The following is an 18,452-nucleotide window of genomic DNA, read 5'->3' as shown; positions in this document are numbered from 1 at the left end:
TTTCTATAGAAAAATCTCATCCTGAGGATGAAAATTTTCTATAGAAAAATCTCATGCTGCGGATAAAAATTTTCTATAGAAAAATCTCATGCTGCGGATGAAAATTTTCTATAGAAAAATCTCATGCTGCGGATGAAAATTTTCTATAGAAAAATCTCATGCTGCGGATGAAAATTTTCTATAGAAAAATCTCATGCTGCGGATGAAAATTTTCTATAGAAAAATCTCATCCTGCGGATAAAAATTTTCTATAGAAATCTCATCCTGAGGAAGAAAATTTTCTATATTTTCTGAGGATGAAAATTTTATATCTGTACCTGAGGTTCTAATACCCTCAGGCCATGTTTAGAACCTGAAAAAACTTTCCATAGCACAAAAATTACACTAACTTTTTTCTTCATTTTCTCTTGCAGCATCAATCCCAATCCCGTGGCCTTGGGCCCTCGTTGGTTGGCCTATTCTGAACACAAATTGCTGCACTCAAAGCGCAGTGGTGGTGGCTGTGATGGTGAAGGTGTGGCCAGTTATACGGCCACGGTATTAAATGCCTCAAAATCATTGGTGAAGGGACTGCGAGAGCTGGGCGAACAAGTGGCTGCCGGTTTAACCGGTACCTCAGGCAGTGGTACAACTTCAAAAAATACATCCTTTGATTCGGGTACAGGGCCAGATGCCAAACAACCAGGCATCATTACCGTAATAGATATAAAGGTAAGTATACTCCCCTAGCTTCCCCTCTAGAAGCTTTTAATTATAATATTTCTTCTTTTAGAATCCCTTGCGAGAATACAGTCCCACCACAGGAGTACCCATGTCTAGCGCCCAGACCGCTGGCACTGATCCCATTATAGCCCACTTTATTGCTCATTCCGAGGCATTGGTTGCCATGGAATTTGACAACTCGGGTATGCTCTTGGTAACGGCCGACCGTCGTGGTCATGATTTCCATGTCTTTCGCATACAACCCAATCCGGTGGGTCCCAGTTTGGCGGCTGTACATCATCTGTATGTTCTCCATCGTGGTGATACCAGTGCTAAAGTGCAAAATATTGCCTTTTCGCTGGATTCTCGTTGGGTAGCTGTGTCAACGCTGCGTGGTACTACTCACGTTTTTCCCATTACCCCATATGGTGGTCCAATGGGTGTAAGAACCCACACATCACTACATGTTGTTAATAAACTATCACGTTTTCATCGTTCAGCTGGTCTATCGGCAGAGGGACGGTCGAGCTCACCCATATCTCATTCGGAAAGTACCACATTTTCGTTGTCCCTACAACCCTATCATAATGCCACCCTGCCGCCCTATCCAAGACCAACAGTGGTAATGCCATTGGCACAACTACGTCAACCATTTGCTCTGGGCTCACCACCAGGTTCTGCCACTTTGGCGGGAGGTAAATCTGGCACAGGTGGTACTGGATCTGGATCTCAAAGACAACGACTATCCTCGTTGTCTGATGATAGTGGTAAACCTTTAAGTGTTTGCGCCATATTTGCAAAATCACGATCATGGCTATTGGATCCACCAAATGTAACACGGGAAGCTCCACACCGCATGCAAAGAAAGGCTGTCGATTCATTGTTTGTAATGGCTGGACATGGAGCTCTCATACAATATGATTTGGATACAAAACTTGCCTCAAGTAAGGATTTGGAATTCGATTTTTGGTTTCCTTGGATTAATGATTTTGTTTTGATTTCTGCAGATGTTGCCAAAGAAAAGATATGTGATGACACACCCATTGAATTGGAAGTTGAAGCTAAGGCCCAATGGAATTTGGGTCGCCGCAAAGAAGGATCTCAAGAGATAATGCCACCCTTATCTTCGGACAATTGGTTGGTCAAAAATCGCAACTCCTGCATGTTAACCGATAGTACACGTCAATATGATGACTCCGATGATCGGGGTGAATCTTGGCTGGCACAAGTTGAAATTGTAACACATGCTGGACCGCATCGCCGTCTGTGGATGGGTCCTCAGTTTGTGTTCAAAACCTATAATACACCTAGCGGGTTGGTTTTAAATAAATTTCGCTATTGAAATTGTATTAAAATAAAATGTCGCTCTCTCCCTCTCTCTCTTTGAAGGTCTAACTTAAGCCATGTAGATAGTGAGGCTGTTGAAATTGGCACTAACAAGGCTGCAGCTTCAACAAAACCTGATCATTCAAGTCCCTTGAACATGCCACTATCGGCTGGTGGACGTTCCAGTGCTGTACCAGTTCTCATAGAATCGGGATCGTATAGTAAGTTTTGGAGAATTTTTGGATATTTCTTATACCCCTACCATTCCATTTTTTTTATTTTCTTTATATTAATATTTTTTTACATGTTTATATTTAAACTTTTATTTATATTTTTAGGCAGCATTGAACAAAGCCCCAAATTAATGGATCGTTTTCGTCACGATCACTTGGATTCCGATTATGCAGTGGCCCATGGTGATACTCGTTTGAAAGAAGATTTGGCTGATGCAATGCGTGAATCACCCTCTGTTTCGACCGCATCAAAAGAATCTGGTAAGTTGCATAAAATGTGTTTACTCTATCCCCCAATTTGTGTCCAGTTGTTTTTCTCTTTTTCTTGACTTCCTATTTGTTTTATTCTTTTGAATTAAATACTTTTCATGTTCATGTTGTTTATTACTATATTCGAATGCTGATTGAATATAGTGAAAATTAATTAATTTTAGTTTAAAAAAATTAAAATTTTATTTTCTTTTTTTTTTTTGCTTGGCATTGGTTTTTAATTCACTTTTTGATCTGTTGATGTTTTTTCTTTTTGTTTAAATTTTTTATTTTTTTGTCTCATTTATTCGAAAAATGGTGCATAAATCTTGGTGTTTGTTTTTTTTTTATCAGAGAACACCTTTTTAATATCTAACACTCAATTTTTAGTAGAATAATAGTAGCCTACTGTATTCTACAGTTGAACCCCGAACTTCCGTCCATTTTTTAAGTCGTAAATTTTCAAACTTAATTTAGCCTTTGTTAAATTATTAAATTGCATTAAGATAGATAATAAAATCGTGGTTCAACTGTTAACAAATCCTATAATTTAAATAAATAGTTTAATTAATATTTTATTTTTTGTTACAATTATTTTGTCATTTGTAGACATTGTCCGCTTTTTTCTTCTAATGGTTCCGTGGATTTCTTCTATAAATATTTCAACAGATTTCGTTTGTTCTGTGGAACCAACAAACATCATTCCGATTGCGCCGTTAATTGGCGATACGCTTCGATCTATATTAATTTTTTTTAAATGCGTTTAATTTCTCAATACATTATAGTTATTTAAAATTTTTGATTGTCTTCTTCGCCTCTATGAACTGACCTTCGATTTTTTTACGTTTTTGATCGTAAAAAAACGCTGTAGATTCTGATATTAAGAAAATATCATCTCAAGTTTTAGTGGGAAAGGAAAAAAAGTCTTCTTTATTTAAGATCTTCGGGCCTATATTTTCGGGTCACAATCTTGCAGCAAATGTGGTTCATCGGAGTTGATGTTTGTTTTCCGGTTTAGAGACTTCTCTCGTTTGATATAGTTGATTCCCCTAGGCATATTTAGTTATATTTAGTGCATTTCCTTCTCTGTCATCTAATAAATTATTTTGTTGTCTTTTCATTTTGTCTGTCAGTGGTGGAGGAATTATTCAGTCCATCCAGTTCTTGTATTTAATGACCGTCGTTCTTGATTTGCCTTTGGTGTCCATGACTTCATAAGTTTGTTTCATCTTTGAGACCTTCCGGAGTACTTTTTGGATTACATAATTGGATAAACTCCACTTTTCCAACATATAAAATATTTTCTCTTCGTATGAAATCATAAAATCTATTGAATTTGGATAGGTGTACGACGTTTTCGACGTATCAAAAATTTGGAAATTTTTCGCAAAAAAAAAACCATTCACTTAGCACTTATCAAAATTTTCCTCAATTCGCAAATTTTTCTGTTCCACAGAACTATCGTATTTGATTGGTGATAAGTAGCAAATGATAATAAAATGTACAACATTTTTATCGTTTCCTCTCTTTTTGTATTTTTTGTTACACCAATCATCTATTCTGTGAAAGTGCAAATACAATTCTGTCGCATTACTGGAGGTAAATAAGGTTCGTTGTTTGCACCCCCAAGTTTTGCTAGTTATTAATTAAAGGACCTTGTTTCTACTTCTCAGCTTTTTTGTACAGTTGTTGTTACAGTGTCTGTTATTATGTTTGTATGTTCGTTCTTCTGTTCAATCGGGCTCTGGGTCTATCTCCAGTTCCAGGAAAGTGGCTGCTTCGATGGGATGTAACCACAGCTCCACTGGAGTTAGATGAGTAGGTTTGGCTGGGCAGTTGAAAAGGTGTTTTGTGTCGTGCGGGCCCATGCCACATACTGGGCAGATGTCTTGCACGGCGCGGTCGATTTCCGCCCAATAAGAATTTAGGCGACTGCAATATCCCGAGCGTAGTTGAGCCAAAACTACTCTAGTTTGTCGTGGCAGCTGACGCTCCTCAGCTGCAATAGATGGGGGATGTATTCCGAGGACTTTATTCACACTACAATTGCTTAAGGCCTTGGCAACTGCATCAGTGTGAATACTATTTAAACCTGCTTGATATGCTTGTTGATCTAGGGGTTATCTCATGTATCGTTGGACCTCTCCCTCTAGAGCATGGATATCCTTCCTGATATGCCTGAATGTGTCGGACCTAGCCAGCAGATGGTGATTGGGATGGCTCTCACGGTGACACCCAAGCAAGTACTGTAACGAAAGCATATCATTGTGTTGCTTTACTGGAAGAATCTTTGCCTCCTCATGTAGATGGTCCACTAAAGATTTGAGGAGGCACCCTGTTGCTGTTCTCAGGCGGCATTCTGGCAGGTTTGAATCTTTTTCCAATTCGAATCACATAATCTCGGGGACCAAACTGGCACCGCATAGCTTATCACAGACCGACCTATCGCGTTATGTGTTGTCAACAAGGTTTCTTTATCTGCACCCCAAGTGCTGGCGGCTAGGGACTTGAGGACCGTGTTCCTCCTTTTCAGTTTGTAGCAGATAGCTGTGGCGTGCACGCACGACTTGAAAGTAGTGTCGAATGTGACCCCTAAAATGTTGGGGCAGAATTCCGACCACAAGGAATTCTGCTACCGTCGACCACGACATTCAATTCTCTTCCAAACTGCGCTGTCCATGTGCTAAACAGAGTGGCTGTACATTTTGTGGCGGAAATCTGCATATTCCTCGCGTGGAAAAAGGTGGTAAGATCGGTTAAATAGAAATTCAGTCTCTTACTGTCAACGGGGAAGGTACCCGACGCCAGGATCGTGCAATCATCCGCATACGTTACGATCTCGATGCCGTCTGGAGGGGGCGGAATACAGGAGAGGTAGAGGTTAAACAGTTCCAGAGATATCACCCACCTTGGGGAACTCCCTGTTTCACTCTACGGGGTTTGGACTTCTTGTTCCTGAATTCAACGTACGACTGGCATCCACGCATATAGTTGACTGTCTAACGTTTCAAGCTAGGACGGAGGGTTGTCTGCTCAATGTCCTCAAACAGCGTGGAGTGCCTGACTGTATTGTATCAAAGGCTTTTGATAAGTCAAGCGCCACCATCACTGTTCTATCACACGGCCTTCTCTGGTTGAGTCTTTGACAAATATATGTGGTAATGGCGTGCAGCGCAAGTTGTCGTGCTGTGCTGCCTACGGAATACATGCTGATGATCGGCAACTTGATAGCTGTTTCTGATACTGGGGAGAACTAAGGCCTCAAGGGTCTTTGTTATGGACGAAAAAAGCGAAATCGGCCTGTACGATTCACTTTTGCTGGCATCCTTGCCTGGCTTCCGTAGTGGGACCACCCTGCCCATTTTCCAGACTTCGGGAACAACGAGGGTGGCTAGCGACAAGTTGAGATCTTTGGTGAGATACTCCACTCCCGGCTCATCCAGCTGCTTCAGCATTGCCATGGAGATTCCATCAGGGCCCAACGCTTTGCATGATTTAGCGTTCCTGATGGCATTCGCAACATCATCCATTGTAAACTGTGGTAGTTCATCCTCGGCAGGAAGGGATTTGATGCGACGTAATACTCTCCCTGTCGACCTGTCACTCTCTGGATGCTCGACAAACTGTTGATTGAAATAACTTGCGCACCTCTTCGGGTCAGTCAAAGTAACGTCGCCAAATGTGACTGAGATCCTATCTTCCATCCTTCCAGATTTCGAGAGTCTCTTAACCGTTGCCCACAATTCACTTATACCGGCTCCAATGTTGCAACTCTTCAGATGATTTAACCACTTGTTCCGCTTATGTTCGCCAACCAGCCTGTTAACTTCCAGTGTCAGCTCCCTGACTCAGGGTCATTAGGATTGGCTCGACGAAGCTCATCACGCTCAGTTGCTAATCCCGACGCCTCTGCTGGGAAGTTTGGTCTTACTTACATATGTTTTAGTACAGTAGGAGTTGATAGGTAGGTGAGGCAAGCGTGTTGCCGTCCAGTTTCTTGTCTTCAAAATCTAGTGTCAAACTGCATACAAAAATATGTTTGGGTTTTTAGACAATCAAACAATTAAACGGGTTTCTCGATTTGCTCGTGTTTGGAGAGCTAACTAAATTTAAATGAAAGGTGCTTGCACCTGGGAAGTTTTTGCGGTTTCTGAAACTACAATGTTCATAGATGAGAAAAATCAAAAAAACAAAAAAAAAATCGCCGGAGGGATTTCAAATAAATCGCGGTCAAAGTTCAAATTTTTAGGGCTTTTTTAGGTTTTCACGATTTTGCTTGGAAACTCGCAAGCCCTATCGAAATGGGATTAAAGAAAGTGTTGTAGCAGTGAAAATTCTCTACAAGATTGTCTATTTATGAGATACAGAAGTGCAAATTTTGACAATTTACTGACTGTATCGTCTCCTTATAAAACTAGGTCATGACTGCAATTTCCCAACTTAAACTTATATATCTCAAAAATGGTATAACCTAGCAAAAAATTTCGCAAACCAATCTTATAGAGAATTTTAACAGCTATAAGATTTTCTCTAGTCCCATTTCGATCAGTCTTACAGTTTTCAAGCAAATCGTGAAGACCTAACAAAAAACATAAAAATGTGACCTGAACTTCTATATCTCAAAAATGGTAAACTCTAGGAATAATTCATAACGGTCAATCCTCTGGAGAATTTACACAGCTACAAATTTTTCTTTAGCCCCATTTCGATAGGACTTGCGGTTTCCAAGCAATATCGTGAAACCCTAAAAAACCTTAACAAGTAAAAACGGCGTTAAGTTCGGCCGGGCCGAACTTGTTATACCCTCCACCACAAGTTGTATTGAAGTAAAATGGAATAATTAGTTTCCTTTCGTGTATGAAGAAGACTTAATACTAAATTTCAGCAATTTCGGTAAAACAATGTGAGGCACCGTTCTATGGGGGCTATTTCAAAACGTCGATCTATACAGACAAATTTCTGACGGAAAGTTTTTAGACTCAAAGAAGACTAAATACCAAATTTCCTATATTTCGGTAAGAGAATGTGGCTAATACTTAAAAAATACCGAAAATCAAGAAGTACGCTTCTGTGGGGATATAGGAAGACGTGGACCTATACTGATAACACTTCTGGAATATTTTATAACTCTTGTAAAACTAAATAACGAATTTCAGCCATTTCGGTGAGATATTGACGTCACAATCTTCAGTATTACGAAAATCGGGAGGTACCGTTCTAAGGGGGCTATATCGAAACGTGGACCTATATCGACGAATTTTATTCGGAAATGGGGCAATATGAAAGCGTGGGCCTATACAGACAAATTTCTTGCGAACATTTTTATATCACATTGAAAACTAAATACCAAATTTCAGCCATTTTGGTGGAATATTGAAGCCACAACCTTCAAAATACGGAAAATCGCGAGGTACCTTTCCATGGGCGCTATATGAAGGCGTGGACCGATACCGACAAAATTCTGGGGGAAAGTTTTATACCCCTAAAGAAGACTACGTACCAAATTTCAGCCATTTTGGTAAGATAATGAAGCTAAAACCTTAAAAATACCGAAAATCGGGAGGTACCGTTCTATGGGGGCTATATCAAAACGTGAACCGATATATCCCATTTTCAATACCAACCATCCTGCAAGTAATAAAAACTTCTGTACCAAATATTGACTCTCTATTTTTAAAATTGCGAGCTGTATCTCGATTTCAACAGACAGACAGACGGATGGACAGACGGACATGGTTAAATCGACATAGAAGTTTATGCTGATCAATAATATATATCGTCTGCTCCGTCGGAAAAGGTCGTAAGTCCCTCTCAATAAATTTTTCAGGAGGAAGAAAAAACATTCCAGCGCTTTCTGTATTAAAGATTTTATTATGGTGGTAAAGGCAGTATTTTTCGTTTATTTATTCCGCTTCAATATCTGTACTTTGTTTGATAAAATTCCATCGCGTTTGGGAGATAATTGGAAGTCTTTGGACTTACGACCTTTTCCTTGTACAGTTTTGTATTTTTGTAGGGACTTACGACCTTTTCCTACAATTTACGGACGTTTTTAAAATAAAATATTTATACTTTACAAAACATTGTGGAAAGGGTATTATAAGTTTGTTTTGTCCAATATTCGTGTAACATCGCGAAGTATTCGTCGTAGACCCCTTCCCCTTGCCATTTTTTCATATCTTGATGAGATAAAGCGATCTAGCTATGTGTGTCCGTCTATCCATTAACAATTGTAATAAAGCTCCAGGCCTCAAATTTGGACCGATCGTCACGAAATTTTGTGGAGAGGTCGGGTTCCGACCAGAAGTGACCCCATTAGATATTGGTTATGATCGAAAGGTCTGAAATGGTCCAGACCCACAATTTTTACCCGACTTTGTTGCTGTCCTGTAGATCGCAGTAATATTTCGATCGGAGCGAAATTTTAAGAATGATTTGAGTTTAAGACAAAGAATAAGCTTGCAATTTAACATGGTGATGAGATAATTATTAGCGGGTTTAATGGACAAAAATGTTTATGTGAAATCCTTTACATAAAAGACAATGTGTGTATGTTTGTATGTTCCGCATAGACTCAAAAACGGCTGAACCGATTTTTTTTTTTTGAAAATTGCAGAGAATATACAAGGAACAACCTAGGTGAAAATAGGCTTTATATTTTTTGAATTTCGGAGGGGCGGGGCTGGCCCTATTAAAAAAACGCTTTTTTGCAAAAGTTATGAAAGAATCAGAAAATTAATTTGCGAGACAACGGTTGCTGAATCTCCGACCCTAAGTTCCATGTAATTTTCAGATTATGCACAGGAATGTCCCTTGGTGGAAGTAGGCTATATATTTTGTTGAATTTCGGAGGAGCGGGTTAAAACGGAGCCCTATTTTTTTAAATGCGCTATATATAACTTACGAACGATTCCGTTTCTCCCATCCTGGGTACATATTTTAGCAATAAGACCCGACCAGAGTAAAATTCTAAGTCGGTGTAACCATGACCGTCTGTCCGTCTTTTGAAATTAAGAGTTTCTATTACTTCTTGGATGTTTGGTATTGACATCATCAGAGCTTTCAGAATCACCGTGAAAACCATAGGGAACTAGACCCATGACACCATCGTCTAATTCCATTCCAAATTCATACTGCTCTTTGTTAGCAAAAACCATGATGACTTCTTAGTTTAATAACATTTCAATCAATTATTGTTATAGAATCATTTAATAGTATAAACATTGCACTTACCCGTCCGTTAGAAGGTATTTCTTTATTGAATTCAGAATACACACTAATCTCGTTATGTGAATGTCCTATGTCCTATGAATGTCCCTCGAGAAACCACAAATGACCAGTTGATAAAGTTAAGTAAGATATACGACAGAAAAAACAGTAAAAGTTATGATTTTTTTTTACAAATTTTTCAATATGTTAGGCATTTGTACACATACAGCATCCTAATTGGTATCAATGAAAAGCCAGAAGTCCATCTTTTATAATCAGTTCGCTTATAGAGGAAAATAGATTTCAAATGTAAATTTTCGTTGCAATATAGAAATTATCACATTTTTGTTCAAAAGTTTGGTCCACAGGCTTCGCCAAATATCATCCGATTATCATCCAAAAGTGTAGGCTAGTTCTTTACATTGTACCCCAACCATGGATGACGTTAAACATTATATATGAACTACATTAGCTGTAGTATTCTTTTAAAGTATACATTTTCCTGTGGACTTACGACCTTTTCGTACTCAAATTTGTACGTTTTGTGGACTTACAACCTTTTCCAACAAGGGCAAAACATATAGAAAAACGCGACATACTACCATTTTCTTTGTATCATACGACGTGTTTTGACTTGTACTATCATCTTGTAACAAAAACGCGATTTCCAAAAAAAGTGGACTTACGACCTTTTCCGACGGAGCAGACGATATACTTTATAGGGTCTCCGACGAATATTTCGATGTGTTACAAACGGAATGACACATTTAATTATAACCTCCATATGGTGGAGGGTATAAAAATTCGAACTTTGACCAAGATTTATTTGAAAATCCCTCCGGCGATTTAGTTATAGTTTCAGAAACCGCAAAAACTTCCCGGGTGTAAGCACCTTTCATTTAAATTTAGTTAAGGCGCGCCGTGAGAGATTAGCATAATTGTCTACTCCAAAGTGGTACTAAGTTCTATGTTAAGCACGGCTTTCCTTCTCGGATGATATTATTGAGTTTAAAATAGGATCGGGCTGCATTCCTTGATATGAAAGTAGTCTAACCTTGACCCTTTGGGGAAACCAACAGTTCAGTCGAACAAACTCTCTATGTAAACAACGTTGTTTTCTGTAATTCTTCGTGTGAAATAATACAACAACATTTTCCAGTCCAATGGATATTGATTTTTTAAATTTTATTTCTAGATTATTTCCCTGAGTCCCTGTACCTGAGATGATATTTTTGGAAATATTGTGATTGGATATGACGACTAAATTGACTTAGAGGCAATATTCCTTAAACCCTGAGGACTTGAGTGTTGTAATAGTGTTTTTCCTGGTCCTATTGGAAATGTATATTATTTTTAAATTCGTAGTTTCCACTTGGATTAAAATTAGTTTCCAAAAAAATATTTGGTCCCAAGGACTACTTTCTTTTGTGGGTCGGCCATGTCGACTCTAAACAATTTAGTTTTTTTTTTATTTAACAAATCATAACTAACTTATTTTTTATTTATTGTAATGCATGTCATATACTTTATTTTTTATTTTTTTAACTTTAAAAATGTTGATACTTAAAAACATAAACAAATTTTGTGTGTCTTAAAGTGTTATGTGTGTTTGTGTCTTTAAAGAAATACATTCATACAAATTGGTGATAGTCCTTTTCATATAACCATACATACAATAAGTGTATATGTGAGCTTTATAAATAAAAAAATTATATTTTATATAATGACAAAATCTAATAATAAAAAAGTATACAAATCAATCAACATTCCTACTCTTTTTACATTTCTATTAAAAGCTTAAGCTTTAACATACTATCCGCTCAAAATAATTTTGGCTATAAAAAACCAAAACAGCAAATAAACCCCAGCCAGCTACCACCACCTACCACAACTCTTTATCATTATTAATCCATTTCCAACTTTCTCCCTCCCAAAAAAGAAACACTTGATCCCACAAAAAACCATACCCCAAAAAACCTTTATTTTATACAAAAAAACGTTTGCTTGTTCTTTTCTTTTTTTATATACGAAATCCCCCTAAAAGTATGCTTTTATTACAGTGATAAAAGTTGATAAAGGAGCAACTCTTCTTCATTGCTTGTGTATTTCTTTTATATATTTTTTCAAAAAACAAATTACTTTTTTGAAAAGAAAAACAATGCAAAATTATTTTATTTCTTTTTACAATTTCATGGTTTTGTTTTGTATGAAAAAAGAAATTTTAAATTTTTTAAATTTTCTAAAAAAAATCAAGTGCAAGTGAAATTTATTTTATTGAGTGAACAAAAAAGTGAACTCCAAAAACAGTGTTATATAATAAGCAGAAAGAGAGAAAAGCAAGCAAAACAATGAGAGAAAGAGTTTTAATTACTGTGAGAGAGAGAAAGAAAGAAAATTCCCCCCAAAATTCGTTTTTACCAAAAAAGCACTGCCATAAACAAAAACTATTGTTTATTTATTTAAAAATAAAAAGCCAAAGTTTCGTTCGTTTTTTTCAAATAAATGTTTTTCCTTTACCCCTCTTTTAAAGCATTAAAAACATATTTGTGATAAATTATGAATTTAAAAGCTTTTCCTAGAACAAAAGATTAATTCAAAATCGGCTTCAATGTTGTTTATTGTTATTTAATAAAATGTTATTTTGCTAAATAATTAATATTTTTTTAGAATAAAAAATAATAAGCGAACAATTTGTTAAAGAAATCGTGGTTGCGTTAAGCTTTTGAGCGGGTTTTAGATATAGACCATAATCGTAAAATGTATCACTTTAAAACATCAAGTTTTCGAGATATCGGTAACAGACTGGGATGTGGATCTAAATGCAAATTTTGTTATTGGAGGTATCGAAGCATGTAGGCCTCAATATTTCTCTAACACGGCTAGGTGAGTGGGGTCCATTTACCTACTATTTACAAACAACTGTCATTATGATAGATCCCGTAAAGATATTACGATACGAAAAGCATGGACCAAATCGGTTACTCCCTTCAAGAATTATGGAGCGCACAATTTTTCCGAACATTTTAAAACTTTTATGGGGGAGGTACCTGAAGGAGTGCGCCGGACCGATATGGTCTATCTTTGAACCTAAACTATGTTTGGACTTTACTTTGGTAGTTTTGTTGAGAAGAGTTTTGCTTATTATTTTTAAGGTAAATCAGCTTATTGTAATTTTTGTTGCTTTTAAAATATAAAAACAACAAGATTTTTTTTAAGTGGGTTGTAGTTAGTAAATTGATTTAGTTTCGGGAAAGGACAAAATATTATGAACGCAAAATTTTAGACCAAATCGGCTTATCCGTTCGAGAGTTATCGTCCTCTCCAACAAAAATCAAAGCTATTCGAGAAGGCCCTAAACTGGACTTTTCCATAGACAGACGGATGGACATGGCTATATTGACTCCCAATTGTCTGAAACACATTTCGTCCAAACATACTTGCGGTCTAAACCATTACTTTTATGAGGCACATTTTGCCCGTATGAAAGTGTATACATGTATCCTCGTTAGCATAAATGCTGAGGGTATAAAAAAGGTGTCGCCCGCAGCAAAATTTACAAAACAATCTGGTTGACTTACTCGGGGAGGTAGACTTGTATAGGCCACCTTCGAACGTAATCTATGCCTATCCCATTCCTTCCGATCTCTTGCTTATCTTGACAATTTTGAATGCGACGCTTTTTGATATGATTGGTTGGCAACTTGCTCATTCCATCGGTGCTTTGCTTCGAATTTTTAATGGGAACACCATTGCTCATTCCTATGGCATGACCTTGCGAACGCAATCGTTATACATCTGTACGTTAAATTATTTCAATGTCGTTGTATAGATGGTATATCTCATGGTCCTTACCAGAGATGACCTGTCAGTAAATTAAGGAACTTCTGTAGGTCATCTTACAAAAAGCTCACGCTTCAAGAGATCAATCAATCACACGGCAGCGGGTTCTTTCGTACCGGATTGACCCGAAACCATAGTGTTTCGGCCAGCGGCTGACAACCCACCATCAAACCCATGCCTCTACGTAGGTTTTTATACTGCTAAAAGAACAACAACAACACGATATCAATGGTGAAGCAATTTGTTGGTCACATTCCAGAGGGAACAGATAGACGCTTCATACCAAGAAGATTTCGTTTTCTGTGCATCGGGCCATATCTTAGAAAATATAATTGAAATCGCTAATAATGGCGATCAAAGGGCCGACGTAATTGGTCGCTATAACCGATATGTAGCTTACACTAGCAAAATTAAGGAGGAACCTAGCCTTGGCAATACTACATACTGCCAGGCGCCATTTGACATTTCCAAACAAACAAAATTAAACAAAAATTGGTGAACTTTTGTGGGGGAGGTACCGGAAGGTTGGGACCGATAAACACCATCTTCGAACTTTATCTAAGATTCGCAAAAATATTCGCAGTTTGGACCAACGCAGTATACGGATCGAAGGTTGTTGTGCGTACCAGCCACTATCGACCGATATACACCAATCCCACGGCAGCGGGTTCTTTCGTACCGGATTGACCCGAAACCATAGTGTTCGGCCAGCGGCTGCCAACCCAGCATCAAACCTACGGTTCTATGTAGGTTTTTATGCTGCTACAACAACAAGACCGATATACACATTTTTCAGATGTAATTTGAAACATTTTAGTTGTAAAACGAGAATTCCTTTTGTAATTCGTAACATTTTATTTGTAATTTCATAATTCCAGTTGTAATTCGAAACATTTCAATTGTAATTTGAATAATTCTATTTGGAATTTGAATTATTTTATTTGTAATTCGAATTATACCATTTGATATTCGAATTACTCAATTTGTAATTTATATTATTTTATTTATATTCGAATTGTTTTATTTGTAATTCGAATTATTCCATTTGCAATTCGAATTATTCTATTTGTAATTCGAATTGTTTTATTTGTAATTCGTATTATTGCATTTGTAATTCGCATTTCAAATGGAATAACTCGAATTAAAAATGGAATACTACTACACCTTTTCAGGTATAATTCGAATTATTTTAATTGTAATTCGAGAATTCTATTTGTAATTCGTAACATTTTATTTGTAATTCGAGAATTCCAGTGGTAATTCGAAACATTTCAATTGTAATTCGAATTATTCCATTTGTAATTTGAATTATTCTATTTGTAATTCGAATTATTCCATTTGTAATTCGAATTATTCAATTTGAAATTCGAATAATTCCATTTGTAATTCGAATTATTACATTTGAAATTCGAATTATTCTATTTGTAATTCGAATTATTTTATTTATAATTCGTATTATTCTATTTGTAATTCGAATTATTCTATTTGAAATTCGAATTATTCCATTTGTAATTCGAAATATTCTAGTTGTAATTTCAAATGAAATAATTCGAATTACAAGTGGAATAATTCGAACTACAAATAGAATAATTCGAATTACAAATGGAATAATTCGAATTACAAATGGAATAATTCGAATTACAAATAAAACAATTCGAATTACAAATGGAATTCTCGAATTACAAATAAAATGTTACGAATTACAAATAGAATAATCGAATTACAAATGAAATGCTACGAATTACAACTGGAATCTTTCGAATTACATGTGAAAAAGGTGTAGTCCATATTCGAACCTAATCTACGTCTGGGAGAAATATTACGATGTGCAAAGTATTGACCAAATCTGTTGCTACCTTCGATAGTTTTCGTGAATAGTTATGGTCTGTCTTCTAACATGACCTAATTTTGAACAAAATATTACGAGATGCAAATTGTGGACCAAATCTACCATCATAGTCAGCTTAAAGGTTGTGGATAAAGGGTTGTAGCATCGATATCCAAAGGCTTTAACAGTGTCCGTTATGTGTTCCAATTAAAATCTGAAGCAGATGCAGATGACCTTACAATTTTGGAATAAATAAGTGATACTCGAAATACAGGATCAGCGATTTAATATCAAACAGTCTAATGGTGTTCAGCTGATCAAATGTGGCCCCATATACATTCTAAGTGGCTAAATTGAGTGTTGAATTTTTTCTGTCAGTAGATGTCCTTTTTTCTGGATTTACTCGAATCAAAGAATACAAGAACCTTAATTCAAGGAGTGGCAACAGAAACGTTTGGAAATCTATTCTTAGTTCGGCTTATGGAAAAAGACGTTCTGTTTAGTATAAAAGCCATTTAAATCAATAAGGAAACAGAAGCATACTTTTAGGAGAACGCCGCATTATTTTATTAGGCTGAATTGTGTATGGAGAAAATGTAGCATTCACTGAAAGTCTTAATTCTTTAATTATTTAATGTAAAAATCTCTTGCCTTTCATGAATGCCCGGGCTCGATTCCCAAGCCATCATATTTTCAACAGTAGCAAAAATACCCCCCAACATAATGTAGGCGACATTTCCCGAGTATTTCAACGATGAAAATCTTCTCTACTTATCGTGCATTAAGGAACGCCGTTCGAACTCGGCTATAAAAATTGTATTCCATATCATTGAGATAATATGCATCGGCGTGCACTCATTGAGAGAAGTCTCCCTTGTCCCCCCTAGAGGATGTTTATGGAGGGAGAGAGACTTCTATTATAAAGGGTGTCACAACTAAAATGCAATTTTTAAAATTTAAATAAAACACAGATATTTAAAAAATCGTGAAACTTTATTATATCGTAATGTGGACAGAATGAGGTTATGTATGGAACAAGATATCGTGCAGATGGCCGTCGCGGCTTTGCTGGCACCCACGCGATCATTTAATGAAATGACCCTTTTTGCATAAATACTGCGGTATTTCATTAATGCAGCGTTCAATTTCCTCTTTTAAGGCCTGAGTCGTCATCGGCTTATTCGCGTAAACCATCGACTTCAAAAAACCCCAAAGAAAAAATCTAAAGGTGTTAAATCGCACGATCTAGGCGATCAATTCTGGTCTCCAAAACGCGAAATAACATGACCGGGAAATGACTGATGCAGCAATTGAATTGTTTCTCTGGCCGTATGACATGTGGCGCCGTCTTGTTGAAACCACATGCCCTCCAAATTCTAGGCAAGAAAAAACTGGTTATCATTTCACTATACCGAACAATATTGACTGTCTGCGCTTGACCTGCCTCATTTTCGTAAAACAAAGGTCCAATGATTCCTCCAGCCAAAAATACATATCACACATTGAAACGTTGAGAATGCATTTGCTTCTCGTGAATCACTCGAGGATTTCACTCACCCCAAATGCGACAATTCTGCCTATGGACGAAGCGATCAATATGGAAATGGGCCTCGTCACTGAAGATGATTTTATCGGCAAAATCAGCATTTTCATGTTGTTTCTCCAATACCCAATTAACAAACTCCCTTGGCTGTCCATGCTCAGCTGACTTCAGTTCCTGAGTCAATTGAACTTTGTATGCATGAAGATGCAAATCTTTCGTCAAAATTCGCTGCATAGTGGATTTGGAGACACAAATTTGCTGAGCTCGTTGTCGAATTGAGGTGGATGGAGTTTGAGCGACATCATCACGTACAGCTGCGATATTTTCGGTCGATCGAACTGGTCGAAGGCGCGTTGTTGTCTATACATCACTAACAGACCCAGTTTCGGCAAATTTATCCATTAATCTCTTTACAGTTGACTCTTTTGGAGCATTATTGTGACCCCAAATTTATCGCAATTTGCGAAATGTACCCGCAAAACTTGCACCATTTTAGTAAAACAATTTCACAATGAGAATGCGTTGTTCATTTGTGTAGCGCTTAATTTTTACTAACCTCGTACCTGCTACTAGCAAAAAATGACACTTCGAACGGCGCCAAATTTAAAAATTGCGTTCTAGTTGGGACACCCCTTATCAATGAGTGCACGCTGATTCATATTGGCTCAATGATATGGGACCTATTGTTTATCGCCGACAGAGAAGTTTTTCATGGTTCAAATACTCAGGAAATGTTACACTGAAGGGATTTGCAATCTCAGAAAATTTGGATTTTCTGGTCAGACCTTCTGAGTGCAAGGCGGACGTGCTTACCACTGCACCATGGTGATTTCCTATAACAAATACATCTTGAAATGATTCGTTTTCACCTACAAAACATAATTTGTCATTTCTTTCATGATATTACTCGTGTGTGGACTTCGACTATTTAGGTTACGATGGTGTGTGTCTTTGCTAGACGGATTATTGTATTTTCTGGTAGTAGATGGCGTTTCTCCTAGATGAGCTCAAATCAAAGAATACGATGACCTAAATTCCCTTTTTTTTGATTACATACCCCAAATATTTGGTGGTTATTTATTCTCGACATCAATTGCCGAAACGTTTTTGAATTTCTAATTTAAAAGTCCCTTAGATGGTTATATACTATCCGGATTTCAAGGGCGTATTAGATTAGTTATCAGTCTAAATAGCAGGTCTTGCTGTTAAAGTTGTGTTTTTTATACGGTTTGAAGCATCGAAAGTACCTAATAATTTCATTTCAAATGTAACATACCAGAATTTAGTCGGTATCGGTCCACACCTTCATATAGCCCCCATAGAACGGTACCTCCCGATTTACGGTATTTTGAAGGTTTTAGCTTCATTATCATATCGAAATGGCTGAAATTTGGTACTTAGTCTACGTTGGTGGTATAAAACGTTCCCCCAGAACTTTGTCGTTATCGGTCCATGCCTTCATATATGCCCCATAGAACGGTACCTCCCGATTTTCGGTATTTTGAAGGTTTTAGCTTCATTA

At 37.1% G+C, this 18,452-nt stretch overlaps 1 protein-coding gene across 1 annotated transcript in view; it reads left to right on the top strand.

The window, feature by feature from the left end:
• LOC141398700 (uncharacterized) overlaps positions 1 to 18,452 on the top strand; it is a 112,365-nt gene that overhangs the window by 84,712 nt on the left and 9,201 nt on the right. The window contains exons 3-7 of the mRNA XM_073976271.1: positions 414 to 711; positions 773 to 1,646; positions 1,710 to 2,016; positions 2,092 to 2,249; positions 2,367 to 2,522. Of these exons, the coding sequence (XP_073832372.1) occupies positions 414 to 711; positions 773 to 1,646; positions 1,710 to 2,016; positions 2,092 to 2,249; positions 2,367 to 2,522 (1,793 nt within the window). The remainder of the gene's footprint in view (positions 1 to 413; positions 712 to 772; positions 1,647 to 1,709; positions 2,017 to 2,091; positions 2,250 to 2,366; positions 2,523 to 18,452) is intronic.

The sequence above is a fragment of the Musca autumnalis genome, unplaced genomic scaffold (assembly GCF_047663935.1).
Source record: "Musca autumnalis isolate F117 unplaced genomic scaffold, ASM4766393v1 scaffold_3, whole genome shotgun sequence".
Classification (NCBI taxonomy): Eukaryota; Metazoa; Arthropoda; class Insecta; order Diptera; family Muscidae; genus Musca; species Musca autumnalis.
Note: the sequence above shows the minus strand (reverse complement) of the source record. Positions and strands in the feature narration are given on the sequence as shown.